The sequence below is a fragment of the Gymnogyps californianus genome, chromosome 12 (assembly GCF_018139145.2).
Source record: "Gymnogyps californianus isolate 813 chromosome 12, ASM1813914v2, whole genome shotgun sequence".
Lineage (NCBI taxonomy): Eukaryota > Metazoa > Chordata > Aves > Accipitriformes > Cathartidae > Gymnogyps > Gymnogyps californianus.
Genome location: NC_059482.1, coordinates 16,315,134 through 16,335,369, shown reverse-complemented (window position 1 = coordinate 16,335,369; position 20,236 = coordinate 16,315,134). Strand labels below are relative to the sequence as shown.

Here is a 20,236-nt window from a genome sequence, read left to right as displayed (position 1 = left end):
ACTTCAAATCCAAGTGACAATAAGAATGCTATAGAAGATACCACACTATATATATGACATATTCTTGCTGTGTAGGAATTAAATCTTGGGATTTTCATATATAGAAAAAAAAAACAGATCCATTTTCTAAGCTTGTAAAAGCTTTGAAATTATTTTCCTAGCCATAGCAATTTAAAGCAGCAGAACAGCACATTCAGGAAGCATTACAAAACCAGAATTTTTGAATGTGTATTGCATGCCAAGTTGGGTCCAAATCATAAAGTCTAGAATATGACTAACAGATGTCATAGAAGTATCAAATAGAAGTCAATAGAAGAATCCAAAAGTCTGAGAGTCAGATTTCCAAGGAAATCGCCAGACTGACTTAAACAGTGTAAAATGTAGATTATTTGAATGTGGCATTTTTATTTGACTTCCAAGTTTCTAGGGCTTGCCTATGCCATATTTCCCAGTCTTTTTCTAGAATAATAGTATGTAAGAGATTTTAACTAAAGTTTAAAACTACAGGTAAGTAATGATTCCAGTAGATGGTAATTTGGCAAAACATTAAACAGTGTGAGACTTGCAATAAATCTGAAAGAAACATTCAGCCTTCTGAAGTCTGTAGCTCTGTCTACACCGACAGCTCTTCTGCTATGGCACCAGGCATACATTGTACTGGCAAAGCTTTACCAACCTTGAGTCAGCTCTGAAAACCATCAGCTTTCACTTTTACTGGGCAAATGTATAATTTGTAAACAATGTGATTTGTTGTTGAAAAATAACATCTTATTTGAAAATATGAAAAGCCATTGCTAGGAAACAGGAGGTCATAGTAAGGCCTTTTTTTTAGGGTGATACAACAAATTACTTTTCCAACATGTAAATGACAGCTGTTCCAAGTCGCAGCCAGCCTCTGCGTTGATTTGTGTGACATTCAGGACTTCCATCTTTCCTCTTTGCACAACTGAAGGACTGCCCCTGATAAGGGCTGAGAAGACATAATGTATTGGAAAAGGAGGCAGGGATAAGATTCCTGTAGTTTTCCTCTGGTGCTAGAGGTAACAGCAGAGCCAGTTGAGTATGAAGGAAAGCGGGCTCGTTTCTCAGGGGAGTGACAAGACCCAACAGTAATGCTCTTGAACATTGCTGAGAAATGCAGCATCTTCTCTTTCCAAGCTTGCCCAAGCTGAACAGTGCTTTAAAAGGCTGCACGAGTGTTTTTGAGAGGAAAGAAATACTGATCTTTTAATTGGAAAGGAGAGCTAGAGACAAGGATGGCATACCCGATGTGTATTCTAGGTATGCGTGTGTGCACTAACAGTTAAGAAAAAGTATCTTTCTCTGATCCAGGGGATGTTACTGAATGAGACACCTAGAAAGGGCAGCTCTCAATATTGGCAATATATCACATCACTTGTTTGTGTATAATTCTCTCAAATTTCATTAAATTCAGGACAAGATTAGTCAGAAAATTTCAGAATAACAATTGAACAAATGGTCTTGCCATATAACATTTAAAAGAAAAAAACTTAGAAAGTCTGCCAGTCCTCCTGTGGGAATAGAGGATATAGCAACTTTTTTTTTCATTCTATAAAACATGTCCTTTAAATATTTACTAGTCTTGTATTTTTGACATGTGGCCACATCCCAAGCAAAAACCCTCTACCTCTCACTAAAGTATGCTTAAGAACATTCACTGCATATGTAATAAGAGTATTAAAGGATCCAGATGTGAATTAGAAAAACAACTGTGTCTACTATAGCTGAATTTCAAACTACCAGAGTAAGACCAAGCAGGAAAGTTGTGGTTTATTCCAGAGCACCACCCACACAATTCTCTGAGTACGTTACCAAATGACAGAAAATCTAACCAGTAAAATGCAAAACAAAGCTGTCACATCTGATTAAATTCCCAGTGACTGAATGGACAACAGACAAGAGATTTTCTCTAACTTCTCAAGCTTTCATAACAAACCTTGTGTAGATGTACAGCCACACATATCATAAATTTCTAATTAACAACTATTATTTTCTTTGGCTATATCACATATGATTCAACAAACTTGAGGAATACTTACAGGACTACTGTGTGGGAATAAAACTAAAGCTTCTCTTTTGAAATAGACACAGTTTACTTTTGCACTCCATACTTCAGAGAAGTGAAATTTCAAGACGCATTACAGAACAGGTGTTAGCAGAAAACAACACCTACACAGTGTTGTTGAAACGGCAATGACTGCAGTTTAAGTGATATCAGCAAATACACTATTAACTGTGAAACACTATATAATCAGTGTTATACTTAATTTTGAAAACCACTTGCTTGCTTTGGGAAGTACTGCCAGGCAAGGCAAATGTGTTAACTTCCACCATTTCTAGGAGGTCTTAATTTCTACCTCAGTTATTTTTAACCTGTAATGGACGATACACATATTTTTTCCTTAAATTTATAACCTGATTATAAAGGATTTGCTTTCAAAACTGGCAAGCAAGTTTAGGCACTCAGTCTGTAAGGCTGAGCCTGTCCCAGCCTGCACAGAACAGGCACAACTCTCACTGCTTTCTGTCAGGGCACAGGAGAGACCTGTCCCTTTGATCGGTACAGACCTCAGCGTACCTCTGCAAACTCTCTACCCTTCCTCAGGTATATACAGCCTCCGCTCCTCTCACTGGTACAAATTTGGGCACAGGTTCTCAAACCTTGGGACTAGCAGGCCACTGCTAGTGGCCTTTATCCTGGATTGAGGGTCTGCCGCAAGCTGGAGCTCTGCCTGGCGTGCCGCACCAGGCTGCAGTGCCCAGGTCACAGCCCCACACCACAGCCAGAAAGGGGGCAACCCTCACAGCCTGCTTTGTGTCTAGTCAGGTGCAATGTAAACTACATTTTCAGGAAAGCAGGCTTCCCCAGCACCCCTTTTGCTAGTATCACACTTGCCCCCTGGCACTTACAGGCACGGCAGGGGAGATTCTGCAGCACAGGCTACTGCAAACACTGGCGTATTTAGGCTGAATCCTGCCAAAGCCACTGAAACGCTGCGCTGCACCGGAGACCCAACGGTGGGGGACAAGAGGGACAGGGCTCCGGGCACAGCCCGCCTCAGGCAGGGAGCAAGGGGCATCTCCAAGGGAGCAGGAGGGAGCTCACTGGCGGCTGCGTGAGGAGAGAGGGCTGCGGCGGGCTCTGAGGGGAGAGGGCGCGCGAGGCTGTGAGGGCTCTGGAGAGGCAACGCTGCCCGAGGAACGGGGCTGGGCCGGCTGGCCAGCACACCCCCCCGGGGCTGAGCAGGGCCGGGCGCGGCTAAGCGGGGCTGCTCACGACAGAACACCGCCTGACCCCCCTGCTCACCGGCGCGGAACGCAGCGGAACGAAGCTCCCGGCGCTGGGACGCAGCCGCCCCGGCCAAGCCAACCAACTGCCGCCCGCCCGCCGGCGGCCGCCTCTGCGCCTGCGCCGGCTGCAGCGCGGCTCGCCGTACCTCCAGCCCGCCAGGGGGCCCTCTTCTCGCCGCGTGCCCCCTCCTCCCGGGTGCGCGCGGCGCCTCTCGTCGGCGGGGCTGGTCTCCGCGACAACAGCGCGGCCTAGCCGGGCGGGCCGCCGCCGCCGCCATGGGGAAGAAGCACAAGAAGCACAAGTCGGACAAGCACCCCTACGAGGGTGGGTGGGTGGGTGAGCGGGCGGAGGGCCGCCGGGCAGGAGGGCCCCAAAGCGGGCGCGGGCCCTCGGCCCTCACTGCCGCCCGCCCCGCCGCGGGGGCAGCGCGGCCCGGCCGGGCCCGCCCGCCGGGGCGGTTTGAAAACTTCGGGGTGAAGCTGAGACCGTGTGGGGAACGGGGGCGGGGAGAGCGGCCTTCGCGCCGCCGGTGAGCCCGGGGCGGGGAGGCTGCGGATTGGCGTCGGGGCTCGGCCGCTGTGTGGGGGGGAAGCAGCAGCAGCTGCAGGGTCTGGAAAGAAAATGAGACCTGGCTTAGCGACAGCCTTTGACAGGACTCTGAGGCAGCGGAGCACTTGTGCTGGGTTATTCAGGCTGAGTATGAGAGTGTGTTTTCTGCGGTCTCACGCGGCTTATTTCTCTGCTGTTTTAAGAATATGTAGAAAAGCCGCTGAAGCTGGTGCTGAAAGTTGGAGGAAGTGAAGTTGCTGAACTCTCTACTGGAAATGCAGGACTTGATTCCAGCCTATATGAAGACAAATCTGAACATGAGAAACACAAGGACAGAAAAAGGAAAAAGAGAAAGAAAGGAGAAAAACAAGTTCCTGGAGAAGAAAAGGAGAAAAGAAAGAGAAAAGTTAAGGTAAGTATTCATGCCAGTGCATTTTAGCAAAAAAAAAAAAAGCTTCAGCTTTTTCTGGTCTTCACATCAAAAGATGAGCAGATACGACTGTAACTCGTATCCTTAAATTGGAATACATTCAGTATATTAGTTTTGCCAATTCTTTTTTGTCCAGGAACTTTTATTAGAAAAAGATAAGTGAAGTCATCTGAAATTTCTCATCTTTCAACAAATATTGGCGAGTATAAGAGCACAGAAAATTTAAAAGGCGAGAAAAATTGTGGGTCTAAATAAATCCATCTATATAAAACAGAATGAAGACTTTGCAAGTTCTTAATTAAAAAGAAAAAAAATTTATTTCCCTCCTGGGGTTCTTAATGTGATAAGTAATTATAAAACATTTATTTGAAGCATTATGGGTACCTCTAATTTTAAATTTCCTGACTATTTCTTACTAGCTTTTCTAAAAAAACTTCAAAAATCATCTTAGGGGTTTCTCTGGAGACAATTCTCAGTGCAGAGAATTGTGCAGAGTTGTTCCTGTCATGCTATAAGTGGCTGTCTGTCACATTTCTTAAAAAAATAATTCTGTGATACCTTTGCATTGTATAGCTGAATTACTTTATTGTCCAGCAGATGGAGACAGTACATAGAGAATACAAGGTTTTTAAAGACTTACAAACTATTTTTTTTTTTTTAAACTATGTGAGGTTGTTTTGAAAACTCCAGAGAGCATTATGTACAGTAATAATGCTGATTTTGCAGGTTGTCTAAGTTTCTATAACTATCTTTCTAGGAGGATAAAAAGAAACGAGATCGAGACCATACAGACAGTGAGGGAGAACAGGAAATGAAGTGTCAGACCCCCGTCAGATTGGAATTGCCACCAGAGAAACCATTGACGAGTACTTTATCAAAACAGGAAGGTAGGAAAAAAACCCAAAGAAATTTCTTTTGCTAATTGCAGTTTTCTTTAATTGACTCACATTTTATTGTTCTTTGTTTCTATAGCAAGTGACTTGACATTTTTTGCCATCTCAGTGTTTTTCCCCATCTCATACAAAAATTTGAAATTATGTTACTCTATACTTCTTTTGCGGAATGGTATCTGGTACCTATGTCAGAGTGAGCAGAATGTCAAGTAAGGCCAATGAGAAAAGTAGATCCCCTATATATGTTGTGGGTTTTGCCACTGTATTCTTTTCATTTATGACGAATTCTAAATGCATCAGTTTCGTTTATTTCTGATATCTTGGAAGTTTAGTACCTCTTGCAGTCAGTTCTGTCTCACGCCCTTTCTCCCCCCACTTTTTGGTCTAGAGGTGGAGCAGACACCGCTTCAGGAAGCTCTGAATCAACTCATGAGACAGCTGCAGAGGTAAATGTCTGTGCTACAGGCTTTCAGTGCTATGAAATGAAAACAACATACATTAAGGGAAGAGACATATGAAAAGCTGAGTGAAAATATTATTGCTAAATATATTGCTAACAGGACTATTTTGGGAATTTAAGTACTAGTTTAAGAATGCATACTTACAATTTCTCTTCAGCCCAGGCTTCTTGTAAACACCTCCAGTTTCAAGTTTAAAGTACTTCTAAAAAACTTTAAAAAATAGGACAATTTTCCAATAATGTGATGCTTTCTTTATAAGAACGTTTTTTCAGAGAGGCACAAGAGTTTGGAATGAACTTGCCAAAACTTCTCTTACCTTGAGTTCTCCTATTTTTAGCGTTATTTACTATAACAAGGAAGCATGCACTTGAAAACTTAAACCATATTCTCTTACTGTCTTATTAACAAAATGTCTTTTGATTAAAACAGTCACATTTGCAGTTCTTTCAAGTAGTCTGTGGTTTAAGATATTCTTAATTCTTAAAGTCAAGAAAGAATATCTATATGTCTTGTACGAGAGTGGCTGAAAGATTTTTCCCTTTACCTGTCTCACCAGATTAAGCTTGAAACTTTGTTCACGAGTTTTCTCTTAACCTTAAATTTTCAGGACCTTGGTGTCAGTTTCAAGAAACTAACAACCAACTATCAAAAAGTGTGTGTGTTTGTTTTGGCTACCTTTCCATGCATATGGAAAGAAGCAGCCACTTTTGATTTTGAATCCTGTCTCAGTTGGAAGCTGTTGTGCAAGTGTTCCACAGGTGTCGCAGAATATCTGCACTGCCTGCTTCTGCAGTATGTATAGCAAAATGTTTTTCACTGTTCTGTAGCAGCTTGGCAACTTGGAGTACAAATCTGTAAGTCATAAGTAAGCCTCAGGAAAAAGGCCTGAAAAGCCAAGAGTTTCTCCAGTGTGTGTAGTATCAACACTGGCGTAGGAGGCCAGTCACGTGCTACAGAGTTTAGTGAAAAGCAAAAAAACAGTGGTTCTGGAGGAGAGATTCTTGCCAGCTTACCAACTAAGCCTGATCCTAAGGAGAAAATACCAACCAACTGTATTTGATTTCAATGCTATTAGAAGCAGCCAGGAACATCAGCATATGTCAGAGATCACCGTAAGTCTTAGGAAATTTTAATGTAAAAAACTATTAATATTACGTAACCTGAAAATTAACATAATCATAAATACGCAGTTTCTATCACAACTTTTAGCAACAAGCTTTCCCTTCTGTTAATTTCAGAGTAAGCGATGAATGACAAGTGTACATTCTTATGACATTTGTTCCCTTTATTTTTCAATGACTTAATTATAATATAAAACCACTTTTTGAAAAGCCAAAACCTAAAGAAAAGAAAGGGTGGTTTTTAAAGGGTGGGGTTTTTTTAATCTTCTTGGGAACACAGGTAATTATCAAAATGTAGAACTAACTTCTAAAACACGTTTGTAGCACTTTTTTGGTATATGGGTTTGCACGTGGGATCTTTTCAAGCTTAAAAAGTAAAAGATTATGCTGACACAAGCAATTTCTAGCTTTATGGTTTTAATTCCTTTTCAGCTTAGTCCTTTCCTTTCTATTTAATTCCAAGCTCAATATGTTCTTTGTTATAAGTTGAAACATAAAAAACTGTCTTTTCATTTCTTAACAGAAAGGATCCAAGTTCTTTCTTTTCATTTCCTGTGACTGACTTTATTGCCCCTGGCTATTCCATGATCATTAAAAACCCAATGGATTTTAGTACCATGAAAGAGAAGATCAAGAACAATGGGTACCAGTCCATAGAAGAATTAAAGGTAATTCTGTAAATTTTATTTTGACTACGGAGATGTATTATGCTCAATTGACTTGAACTCTAGTATTTTATGAGAATATGAAGATGCCAAAAGAACCAGTACTTCTGCCCAAAGAAATGTTTCTTGCTGAACTTTTGTGAGCAAATAAGTTCTGGAAGTGAAAGAGAAAAACACTTGTGGTTTGTAAATATGCATCTCAGAAAGATGTGGATGGTTTCAGGTTTTATGCAGGATTAAATAGAACCTGTCAGTTTGTCCTTCAGTGTGTCATTTTAGATCTTTACTTAAGAATAAAAATGTTAGCATTTCTGTCAGACTGCTCTCTTTTTTTTGAATGTATTGCCTTTCAAAAAACAAGGAGTCTGGTGAATTTATTGGCTTTGCCTGTCTGTTACTGCTTCGTCATTTGCCTCCTGTCACCTCCATGCTAGCCAGGCTTACCTAGTCATGTAGATCCACAGCTAGTGAAGGCAAGATGAGCTCAGTCCTGTTGGCAGCAGCTCCTTAACCCTGTGCTGTAGTGTGTCTAGTGGATTTGAGGGCCTGTTTTGAAGGCCCCTAAAGCTTTTAAAAGGTGTGGGGGCTTGTTTTGTTTTGTTTTCTTCAGCAGAAATATTCTCTAGTTCTTTGCTGGGCTAGATGAGGAGCCGAGAAGTGTAATTTGTGTGTAATTAACAGTTGAACTTAGGCAGATGTTAGTTAATAGTATTAGTTGTATTTTCTTGCACATTCTTCTTTAGCGTTCCAAAACTTAAGAAGAATATTCCCTGTTGTTTCAGCTGTTTCTGGTTAGTTTTTCATTTTAACTTTTTGTCCTTGTAAATAGCTGAGAATGTGATAAAACTTATCTACCTGTAGAGGCTCTGCAGTGAGTATAGAAGTGAAGTTTCTAGCTCAGTCATTCAAGAAATTAAATTCAAACAGGCATACATTTCTTTTTTTCATTGTAATGGAAACTTTGGCATATTCCTTACAATGATTTAACTTTGAATTGCAGCTTTTCTGTTTTTAAAGTTAGCTTTATTGTCTTTTTTACGTTGCTTCACTTTGTTTTTCTTTTAATGACTGCTAATTGGTCAGGGAAGTGGGTAATTTTAGCTAAGAGGACTTCCATTAAAACTTTAAAAACTACAAACAATACTGAACACTTCAGAACACTTTCAGGATGTTTACTGGGGTGCTAGTTTTGAGACTTGAATCTAATTCAAGTACTTATTTGTGTTTAAATTTTTAATAGGTTTCTTAAATTCATTAATTAAAAATGTTCCTTGAAGTTCTTTTTCTCTAAAGCTCAAGACACTGCATTTGCAACAAGGATTTTAATACAGTACACTATAAAATTTTAACTTTCATTCCAAAATTATTGATGTCTGTACAGGATAACTTCAAATTGATGTGTACTAATGCAATGATTTACAACAAACCAGACACCATTTACTACAAAGCTGCAAAAAAACTGCTGCACTCAGGGATGAAGATACTTAGCCAGGTAATAGAAAATACAAAACAAAATATTAAAAAATATGCTTCTTCCTTGTTGATCTCTCTCTCATTCCACTTTTCTTACAGGGATCTCATGAAAATTAATAAAAATTTGCTTAATATTTGTCAAATGCTTGCATATTAGAATTTAAATAGTACATTGTTTTAAGGCTCATGCTTTAGTACTGCTATCAGATCAGTTATTATTTGCATTGAGTATTTAATTTTCTAAACTGCCTTTATACTTGCTAGTACAAGAAAGAAAACTGAAATAAAATCATCCTCTATGGGTAGGTTACAAAAAGATTCATTGAAGTAGCAAATAAAAGGATTCCGGTGTTTTTTAGGAGAGAATTCAGAGCCTGAAACAAAGTATAGAATTCATGGCTGACCTGCAGAAGACAAGGAAGCAGAAGGACAAGACGGATCTGCAGCAAACTGGGGAAGATGAAAATGGTCCTGGGAAAGACAAAGGAGAACCTGTGGATGGTGACACCAAAGCGTTCAAAACACCTAGCAAAGAACACAAAAAGTGAAGTATTAACTCAATAACAATTATAGGATACAGCTTTTAAGTGCTGCTGAAACAAGATGACTTTTAGGGACCAGTGGATGTGGGTTTCTCTCTTCCTGGTACTGCATATACACTAAGACTTCTTCATCTCAAGGGAGCAACATTTATATAAAGCATCCTCATATACCAAAAATAAATAGGTTTAGAATCTTTTATGATACCATCATTTTTTTATGTAGGTAACCCTGTACTGCTCATCAACCACGTTCCTTCAATTATTTTCTATTTTAGTGTCTATCTCACATAAGTACTATTGTTTTGGAGAAAGCTTGCAAACATGATCTTTTAAACATTTTGGTACAAATAACTATTATAGCCAATTTCAAGTACTTTTTTTTTTTTTTTTTGCATAGTAGTTGTATTTGAAACATGTAAATGCATAGCTACAGAACGTATACTTCCTGAAATATCTTCTAATATCTAGAAATACCCCTTTCAATGTTCTGAAATACTAGTGACTATTTTCACAGATTTGAAAATACAGAAACTAAACTTCAGGGTATCTAATATTTTATTTTACCAAAAATATCCTTGTTAGTTTTGTGGGAGTGATGACATAAAATCTGGCAACATGCTAAACTAGGACATCAGTATGGCTGACGCAAGCTAAACACAGAGACCTTTACAGTTACTAACATAAAAAAGCATTTGCTGAGATAAATCTTTGTCACATATTTTCCCCAGCTATATTAAATACAGTGATATTAAATGGCTTTTTTTTGTTAGTTGTTTTGTCTACAAAAACAGTTTGCATAGTAGACAAAAACAATTTCTTCACTGTGTCATTTTGTGATATTTAGCCAATTGGTGTCTGTTAAATCTGTCTGTTAAAGCTAGTAACTAAGTTGTGTGGGTTTTGTTCACAGGAAGGACAAAGATCTACTTGAAGACAAATTACGAAACAATAGCTTGGAAAGGGAACAAGAGCAGATTGATCGTATTGTTAGAGAATCTGGAGGAAAGTTAACAAGACGACTTGCAAACAGCCAGGTAAATCTTTGCGTATTTGGTAACTCCTTTCACTTTTTCATAAACGAGGCTTACTTAGCATGTTATGTCAGTTGAAACTCAAGGTATGCTTTTACTACAGTTTACACCATTTTACACATGACTGATCATCTGTGTAACATCGTAAGGTTAAAAAAAAAGCGTCAGTTGAATGCATGCTGAATTTCATCAGCAGAGAAAGTTCAGCTTAAATTTTCAGAAATTCTAGATGAGTAGAAAATGATGAAGAGTAGGAACCTCAAGAAAATACCTCAAATCTGACCTGCAAAAACCCCCATAGTTCTGAAACAGCCACACATCTGATCAAAGGTTATTAATGTTACAGGAGAAGGAACCCGGTTTGGTAATACCGGGCCCATTTAATTTTCTACTTGAATTACATATTTTATCTCTTAGCCTCTGCAGAAACGTTAATATTTATCATAATTTCTTAATTCCTTGTGCCTATACCAATAATAAAGTTATCTAGTGAAAATAAAAAAGTTAGAGCAGCACTCACATCTGAGTCTGACTGATCTTTCCAAATCCCTTTCTGATTCCTATGGAAAGGACCGTTTTATTAGATGTTTTTATTAGTTTAAGGACCATGAATTTCAACTAATATGTGAATTAAAATAGTCTGATCTTATTTCAGTGTGAATTTGAAAGAAGAAAACCAGATGGTACAACAACTCTGGGCCTTCTTAATCCGGTTGACCTTACTGCAGGAGGTAAGTTGGCATGGTTCAGGTAAGAAGCCGCTTTCACCTACCTGGTCTGCTGCTTTTTTGCTGGGGCAGATCAGCAAATGCTGGCCAAGAACCAAATGCTTCTTTACAGCCTGATAAAGATCTGGATTTAAAAAGCTGGAGCTGAGGGAGCGCGTAGGTGGGGACCAATTGACCAGTCACTCAGTGGCTGTTGCTGCTTCTTTTTGTGTCAGCTCTTTGTGGGAGCTGCAAGAGAAAGCTTTTGCCATTGGAGAAGAGGCTACCTGCCATATGCTTGGGCACATTTAATTCCTGGACTCCTCTTAAGTCTGGTCCACGTACAGAGTGTAGCGTCTGCTGACACAGAAGGTCGCAGATGTTCCAGAATTGGCCACTGGGAACTGTCTGGGTCCCAAATCATTTTGTCATGTCAGTGCCAGCTGTGTAGTGCCACGAGCGAAAAGAGTGCAGGTGCTTGACTGTTTAACTGCCAGCTCGTTACAGAGCTGAACTGACTAGGTCTAGAATAGACAGAAACCAAGCTGAAAACTTGACTTCTTCCTTCCCCCTATTTCTGCAGAAGGAAATGTCAGCAAGAATAAATCAAGTGTGGTCTCTCACGTTAAGAATCAGATCCTCTTTAATGATGCAGCCTCTGTTTGGGGGAGGACAGGAAGGAGGAAGACTGATAGTGAAAACTTAAAATTTAGGTTAAGTCTTCTATACTTAACTAGTATTCCCACTTACTTGGTCTGGATTCATGTTTAAGACTACACACAGTCTTTAGTATGAAGCATTTGGAGAGGAAAACACACTTTGAGAGTTGTATCCTGTTTATTCTGAAGTTTCTGGCTACGAGTATTAAATGAGTTTGGACATCTTCCTACATCACTTAACTATGCCTTCATTATTTCTGTATTTTGATATATCCTATTGTAGAACCAGGTTACTGCCCTGTAAAGCTGGGTATGACAGCAGGAAGACTTCAGTCAGGAGTTAATACATTACAGGGGTTCAAAGAAGATAAAAGGAACAAGGTTACTCCAGGTAAGTGCTCATTTTTTTAAAAAATATAAATCCTCCTCTTCATATAAACAAAATACATTGATCTCATTACTAGCACACAAATAGTTTGGAACTAAGGTTTTTTTAACGATAAAGCACATTATTGCACATACCTATCACACAACTGAACAGCACATCACGAAGTCTAGCTTAATTTACACATACAAAAGGGGAGGCATATTTAATAAAACGTTCATCTGTATTGAGAAGAGGAACTGTACCAGATAGATAAAGGTTTTTGTTACCTTTGAAAGAGCATAGTGGGGAGCCTGAGAACCTGTTACCGGCACCACGCTGAATTTTCATATTGTGTTAAGGCATACAGTATTGTTAATAAAACATTTGTAAATAAAAATGCATTTGATGTGGATATTACTAAAAGATGTTACAGTGTGAACAGATGGTATACTGTGAAAGTTTGTTTTCACCATAAGAAATATGTTCCTAAAAGTTTCTTTTTGGGGATTTACAACCCCTTCTCATTTTTATCTGATACACACATATCAGAGGTAATAATTAGTACTGTTGTTATTCATTAGTGACATACTTGAATTACGGACCCTATAGTTCCTATGCTCCAACATATGATTCTACATTTGCCAACATAAGCAAAGAAGATTCTGACTTAATCTATTCAACATATGGGGAAGACTCTAATCAAGGATCTTTCAGGTAATCAAACAACAAGGATACGTATTACGGCTTTCATGTACAGAAGCAGTTACGTGCAAGTCTCTGCAGTATGGGCTATGTCTTTGCTGTTGAATGATGTCACTACTGTCTTTGTAGCCTACTGGGTTTTGTTTGTTTAAGAAACAAATGCTTTCATAAGAGAATTTGCCTGTAAAGTGAAATTAGCCAAGATTGAAGGATTTTGATGCTACAGATACATAGGAACACAGTCTAAAATTTAAGTGTATTTATGACTAACTTTGAAGGACTCGTGTTCAAAGCCAGAAAAATGTTGTGGTACAAGTGTTTATACGAACTGGATTTTTTAACGTTAATGAACTTAATTATTGCCTTGAGTGAGATGCATCTTTGTTAATGTCAAATACTGACCAAACTACTGTGGTCATCGTGGGAGAGCTGAGTCCAGAGACAGCGATTCCCGATTTCATTCTTAATGATAATACTGCTTGATTTTCGTATTACTTACTACAGTAAAAATAATTAATTCTCATTGGTTTTATTATTCTTGACTGTAAAAACTTCAGAGTTAAAGTCCTTTTGTTTTACGAGAATCTCAAAAACAGACTACACAGTGGTATAAATTTATATGAAATGTGGGAATACTTAAGTACAGTGCAAATGTTAAGTGCCTGTGCAAGTTTGCTTCCAGTTTGATGCAGCTGCCTGAGGCAGTATACTTTTCCTAGTTTGTCAGTTTTTGTTAGGAATCTGAGTGGGTTCCTCAGCTACAACAGGCATGGATAATTAAACTAAAGGAAGCCATTTAGATCAAATTCTGTGCTATCTTTTGTGTTTTCTATGCCGTACTTACTGGTTTGACTTTACGTAACTTTTCCATTGAATGTTTGGTATGAAAGTAGTTACCTTAACTATCTTTTGATCTTTTAGTATTCATGATTTTTTGATGAAATCACAAGATTATCCTTTCTTAATGGCTGATAGTTTGCTTGATGTTCTAACTAAAGGAGGACATTCTAGAGCTCTCAGAGAACTAGAAACGGTAAGAGTGGATTTGTGTACTGTCTGGTCTTTGGTTTTAGCACACAAGCTGTAAAGCTAGAGAAAGATGATGCTGATCCTTTTGATGGGCTCCCTTTTAATTGGTAAAATTTGAAAATGAAGACTGATCTTTGTCTCCAGTGGATGGATTTTCTGGAAAGGGATTATTCTGACTTGTTAATTAGTGAAACAGGAAAATTAACAAAATATTGTAGGTAAGAGACAAGAGTCACACATTCTTTCTCTGTCTACTCTCCCACTCCCATTAGCACTAGGTCCTGTTCCATTTAGTAAGAAAATAGCAATAAGCAGTTGTTTAGAAATGAGGTGATCATGGATGGGCTTTCTGGTTTCCATGGAAAGTTTATCATGTCCCTAGCAGCCACTATTAAGTTCAGGAGAATAGTAACTAGTTTTTCCCTTTACTTGGTGCAGTGCTTTTAAACTCAAATATGTGCTATGTAAAAATACTGAACAGCTACTCTTCAAATTCTTAGGGGGTTTCAGTACCTGTATATGCCAAACATGACTGGAATCAAAGGGGCTAATTTGACAATCTTAACTTATTGACAATCCAAGAATTAGTTGAGAATCTCCACAAGACAGTTCCTGTTAACTAAAAGTCTTGATTTGAGTTTCACGTCAATGTAAACTATTGAAATAAACAGATTATAGCCTTTTACTAGTGGGTCAAATATTAGCTAAATTAATACTAGAAATAGTTCATGGATCAAAGATCAACCTTTAGCCCCAGTTGTTCAGACCTTTGCTTAGCATTACTAGTTTAGCTCTTTTCTAGTACCCAATAGTGACACTGACTTACAGGGTTCAACCACTACTGTTGCAAGTACTAAGAGAAATACAGTTAGATATAGAAACAGAATACATTTCAGCCTCTAATAGTCATCCTTCCTTTTCTTCCTGCCCCCCAGTAAATAATGTCTGATGTGACATCACTGAGGAAAAGCATGTGGACTTTGCAAAGAGCAATAAAATGTGTGCTGTAAAAATGCATTTAGTAAACATTAATATCTGAAGAAAACCTTCTAAAAAATAGCTATTTCATAACTTGGTTTACAGAGAAAGCTCATTATGACATTGTATATTTAGCTCACTTTAAAAATACTGCATTTTGTAAGGTTTTACTTTGAACTTAAAGATGAATTTTAATGCTTTCTTTAAAAATCTTTTCTCTATTCAGCCATTGGAGGAAGCTGAAGGCCCACATGAAAGAAGCGATGCAATAAAAGATGTAAAGGTAAAGTTTTTCTGTATGAATTATTAACTACTCTCAGCAACCTGTCTAACCCCACAGTTACGAAACTGCCGACGACTGTAAGGCCTACGCAGCTACACTGAGACTTTGACAAGCCGTAAATACACGCTATGAGACTCATGACAACGGCATGCTGTTTTGTAGGCATTTGGAGAGTAGACTTAATGAGACTATGTCGTCAAGAGAACTGGAAGAAAATGCTTATATATATTTGTCTGTGATTGTTTAACCATGTGTTAGATCTTCTGGTTGGCAGCTATAGTTGTTTTATTCATATCTTAATCTGGTTTGGTTTAACATGAACTTGTAATACAAGTGTAAAATGTCACACGATACATAGCTGTCTTTGAGAGGTTCTCTCAAATACCTTGTGCCCCTATAGGCATATGATATATCTATAAAATCATTCCACCCAAACTATGTTCAATTAGAAAAAGCACAGCGGCAGTGCTGGGGAAGGGGCTGCTCTCCTGAAGCCGTCATCTGCAGCAGTTCCCAGGTTGGTTTTGAATTTTGGCCTCAGATCTTAGATAAACTCTGCTTTAGGTGAGCTCAAGGAATTTTTTTTTTTTTTTTTTAATTGGGATGCTGGTCTTAAGTTGCTGTATCATTTGTGCATGCCCCCAGTGTTTGTGGCAGATGCCGTTTTCTATTTGAGTATGAAATAGAATAGTAAACTGAGTAATTGTAGAACAGTAAAAGTTTCACAGGGTGTCTTTTCAGCTTTCCCTCTATACGTTCACTTTTTTTGTAGAGCAGACTGATTTTAACTAACTTTGTGTTCTTATTTTCCCCAAACAATTTTGTTGTTTCAAAGCTGATCTAAGTATTATCTAAATTATTACTTGCTGCTTTTTTTTTTTTTAGATTATGGAAATTGATATTGCTGCCAGGTTGGACTCTGCTAACGACAGACTTACAGCACTAAAAGCAGTTACAAACTTTGGCATGCCTATAGAAGAGTTTGATTCTGAGGGTGAGTTTTCTTGGTACTTCCGCTTCTGATATGTCTGTAACTGTTTCAGTTTCTCAATCCCTTTGCATAGTCAGCCTTACCGTATTTTGTGTCATAATGTAAGTAAATATACTCTCTTACTGGTTAGGACTTTCTTTTCTTCATTAAACAGAGGCTGAAATCTTCCAGAGGAAACTTGATGAAACAACAAAGCTTCTGAGAGAACTCCAGGATGCTCAAAATGAACGACTAAGTACAAAACCACCCCCTAATATGATTTGTCTTCTGGGTCCATCTTACAGAGAGATGCACTTGGGTAAATAATACAGTTTTTCTGATCATTCTTGCAGAGCTGATCAAGTCCCAACTTGTATCAACTCCAAGAAAGACAAAAGTTTAACAGTTACAGTGCCGAATACGTGCCCTGTTAGGCCTAGAAGATTAATTTTTTTTGTATGTAAAGCCAGATGAAAGTTTTGAACAGTAATTACAAGTATTTCCTCTTTATTAATACATTTCCCTAGAGCTGATTGCGAGCTTTCTCTCTGCCATGGGGCAGACGATAGCCAAACGCCTCTAACTGTATGATTTTTTTAGTGTCTTTGAACAGGGGTTGCTTAAGTATTACCAAGTTCTTATTGTAAGGCTAGCTTGATTCCAGGTTTGATCTAGTTATCTGTCTATTTTATTATACAAATTAATACCAATCATACATTCTTTAATTATTTGAGCAAAGCTTCTTGTCTCACAGGTCAGTTATACAGCCTGTGTTAATGGCAACCTTCTAAGCTAGGACTGTGTGCAGAGGGTGTCTGTTTTGCAAGTAAAACTAACTTGTGCAATATCAACTACAGCATGCATGGTCTAAAATAACCACCTCGATGTGTATAAGATAAATTCCCCGTTATTGGGGAAATATTGCCAAGTTGGTATTATACCAAGTCTAAACCAGATCAAATATTACCTTTCTTAAAAAGTTTAAGTACTTACAGCTTCCTTCTTGAAGGAAAACCACATTTGCAGCAACAAGGACAGTCTTTCTAGTTTATATACAAAACAAAATGCTAAAGCCAGGTATTGGCAACACAGCTGCACGTGGGTGCCACCAGATCTCTCCCAGCTGCTGTGTTAGTGTGACCCAAGCGCCATTACCTTACTCTTTAACTTCTGGCATTTCTTGATGGCAGCAAGCCTTGGTCTGCAGCTACTTCATTCCTCCTATTCTTCTTAACCGTCTCTTTTATAGTTCCCAGTATGTCTTGCATGATTGCACACAGTACAACAAAACTCCTCTGTTGCAGAAACGTTATTTAACATAGTTCCGTTTGTTCTTAAATAATTAAACTGTTTACAGGGTGAAGGGCTCATTTCAGCGATTTTGTGTCTCTATATAGCATATAAATACATCCACTTATCTCTTCTAGCGGAGAGAGTAACCAACAACCTGAAAGAACTTGCACAACAAGTGACTCCAGGTGATATCGTTAGTACATACGGAATCCGGAAAGCAATGGGAATTTCAGTTCCTTTACCTGATACAGAAGACAGCTGGGTAGATTTGACAGAGGGTGAGTACACAAAAACATATTGTAGCATCTGTTCAACTAAAACAAAACCACATCTGCAAATCATTAGACTGGCTTGTGGTAGAACTTGCAGTAACTTAGTTCCAACTTTTTCAGTTCCTCTCCCCTTTTTAAAATTCTGTTTCAAATGGAAAGTTGCTGTGTTTGGTCTCAGTCCAAAATTAATCTTTTGGATATGTGGAACTTTGGTTCAACTACATAAAGTAGTTATTTTACCATTCATCTTATAGCATTGCCAAATTTTAAAGCTTGGCAATCCGTTCAATTTTAGTTTTTCCACTTAGTGTGAAGTTACAAGAGAAGAGTAAAAATTCCACACTTGCTAAAATGAGGACATCATGCTTCCTTCTTCTCCAGGCCTTTGGCTGTGCCCTCCTTTTGCTTAATTTGGCCAGCTGTAGTGCTTTGTAAGTTGACAGCATCAGTTCAACTCAACTCATCCAGCCAAAAGTAACTACTGGTTTTGCTGGATTAAGGAGTCAGGTCAGTGGAAAATCTAAGTGCCAGAACCAGATCTCCCCCTTGTGGCACATAAGCTGTAAAAGCATACCCAGAGGTTGTGTTCGTCCCCATTTTTAAGGCAGGTAAGAATTTCCTTTCAAGAAACGTAATTCACCCAACAAATTTACTCGATCTGTGGTTTATGAAAAGTTTCAGTTAAGATGTTATTTAATGAAAAGAGCAGGATTACTTCAGGAACTTACTTAGCTTTTCAAGGAAACTGCTCAAGAAATCTCAATTTCAAAATTATTGAGCAGTTTCTTTTTCATAGCACTGTACCAGAGAGGCTATGTAACGGAACCAGCTGAAACATCATCTTTTCTTGGACTGTTACAGAACATACAGCTCACTCAGGACTATCTGCACAAATAGCAAATGACTTCAGGAGTACTCTGTTGTATATGCATTTCTTTCATTTAAAAGTTATATATGCTAATTGATGTGGTATCTGTTGTAAACTTTCAGACTTTCAAGAACCTAAAAAGACTGCCACCATCCCTGACAATGAGTGTGGTCCAGTTACAGTCTGAAGCTTGGGTTAGGTTTACAGCCGTTTGTTTGATTCTATTTAAGAACCAGATAAACTTCCTTCAGGTGCATTCACCAAGCAGGTGTATATTGTGTGTTAAACTACTTTTGTTTATTAAATTTTGGAACTGATGACATTTGAAATTGAGTGGTTTGTATTAGAGTTACTTCTGCTACATAAATGCACTAAATTATTCTTTTTGCATTCCTTATTATTTTAAAGCACCTCTGCAGCATTTAAGTTTTCCTAGATTGTCAAGTGTCTGGAGAAGTCCAAGCGTAAGCAAAAAAGTGCCTATATATGGTGCAGGGACTCAACCAAAAGTTGCTAAAAGCAGGGTATAGCCTCTGTATCTGAAGCTGGTTGGCGCAAAAATCATTGGTATCTGACCATGCAAGTTTCCCTTTTTGAAGTTAATGTGCAACTCTTATGATCATGAGGAAGAGAAATAAACTTTTTAGATAAAACTGATGTAGCCTCATGAATTATAAAATATCAGCTTTGTGAGACTTTGAATGTGGATGAATCTCCTCTTCGAGAAGCGACGCCATCTGCTCATAGTACTCTCAAACTAGAGGGCAAGCTTAGAAACATACCGTGACAATAAGGGGACACTGACAAACCCGCTTGCTGCCAGTAAGTAAAAATACCCCATTAATATAGTACAGTCAACTCTGAGACACTCACGTAGACAAGTCGTCTTATTACTTGGGGGTATTACTAAACACTGTCTGGATAATGACTTAGGCTTGCTTATCGGAAAGGAGAGCATATTAAGGAAACGCCTAGCATTAAAAGTCAATTCCCTGTTCACCAAAACTGCCAACAGAGCAGACTGCCAACACAGCTTTCAGGCACAGAGGAGAATTCAAGCACCTTTGCAGTATTCGATACAGAGGCAGTGACTCTTGTACAAGTAGGCTTTTCCCTGTGCTCTTCAGTTCCTTTCACACAGTCACGCAGTGCTATACATAGGTTCTACCACAGGCATCCTTAAGTTTTTTTCAACGTTGCTCCTTTTCACCCCACGGTTCCAGTATAACCTTGGACTCGAACAGGAATGACATGCAGTGTTTCAGCTCCATCTGATTAGCGGTTGCTCATGTGCGCAGTGGCATGGAATTGAAACAGAGGTAACTTCAAAGGCAAAGCACAATGGTGCATTCCACCCTCTACCCCCAGTCGTATGGCCAACATCATCCTTACACTCCCTTCCTTCCTCATCTCCAAAAATGGCTGCAGAAGTGTTTAATTATTTTTAAAATTTCATAATAATTAAAATTCATTCCAAAAAGGTTGAACTGTCAACCTGGATTTTTCTCCAGTAGTTTCAGTTGTCCCAGACAAGTTCTTAATGAAGTCACCACTAGAATTTTTTCACAGTTCTAGGTAATTGCAGCTGAAATACTACTCCAGGGAATGAATTTTTCCATTAATATTTATG

The 20,236-nt window shown here is 38.7% G+C and overlaps 1 protein-coding gene across 2 annotated transcripts; it reads left to right on the top strand.

The window, feature by feature from the left end:
* Positions 1 to 3,555: 3,555 nt before the first annotated feature.
* On the top strand, positions 3,556 to 18,923 carry BRD7 (bromodomain containing 7). Of its 2 annotated transcripts, none has more exons than XM_050904198.1 (17): positions 3,556 to 3,637; positions 4,066 to 4,274; positions 5,050 to 5,179; positions 5,574 to 5,631; positions 7,291 to 7,435; positions 8,814 to 8,924; positions 9,265 to 9,449; positions 10,358 to 10,481; positions 11,134 to 11,209; positions 12,128 to 12,235; positions 12,793 to 12,925; positions 13,835 to 13,946; positions 15,147 to 15,197; positions 16,089 to 16,197; positions 16,349 to 16,492; positions 17,601 to 17,744; positions 18,729 to 18,923. In XM_050904198.1, exons 1-17 carry the CDS (start codon positions 3,589 to 3,591, stop codon positions 18,791 to 18,793), a joined length of 1,953 nt encoding a protein of 650 aa, XP_050760155.1. In that variant the 5' UTR covers positions 3,556 to 3,588; the 3' UTR covers positions 18,794 to 18,923. The 2 variants fall into 2 exon arrangements, with proteins under 2 accessions (XP_050760155.1, XP_050760154.1); XM_050904197.1 differs by having other exon boundaries at positions 15,147 to 15,203.
* The last annotated feature ends 1,313 nt before the right edge of the window (positions 18,924 to 20,236 follow it).

Coding starts and splice junctions, on each gene's coding strand:
- BRD7 (XM_050904197.1), top strand. CDS start 3,589: ATGGGGAAGAAGCACAAGAAGCACAAGTCGGACAAGCACCCCTACGAG. Junction 7,436..8,813: donor AGTCCATAGAAGAATTAAAG/GTAATTCTGTAA, acceptor ATGTCTGTACAG/GATAACTTCAAATTGATGTG. Junction 16,198..16,348: donor AGAAGAGTTTGATTCTGAGG/GTGAGTTTTCTT, acceptor TTCATTAAACAG/AGGCTGAAATCTTCCAGAGG.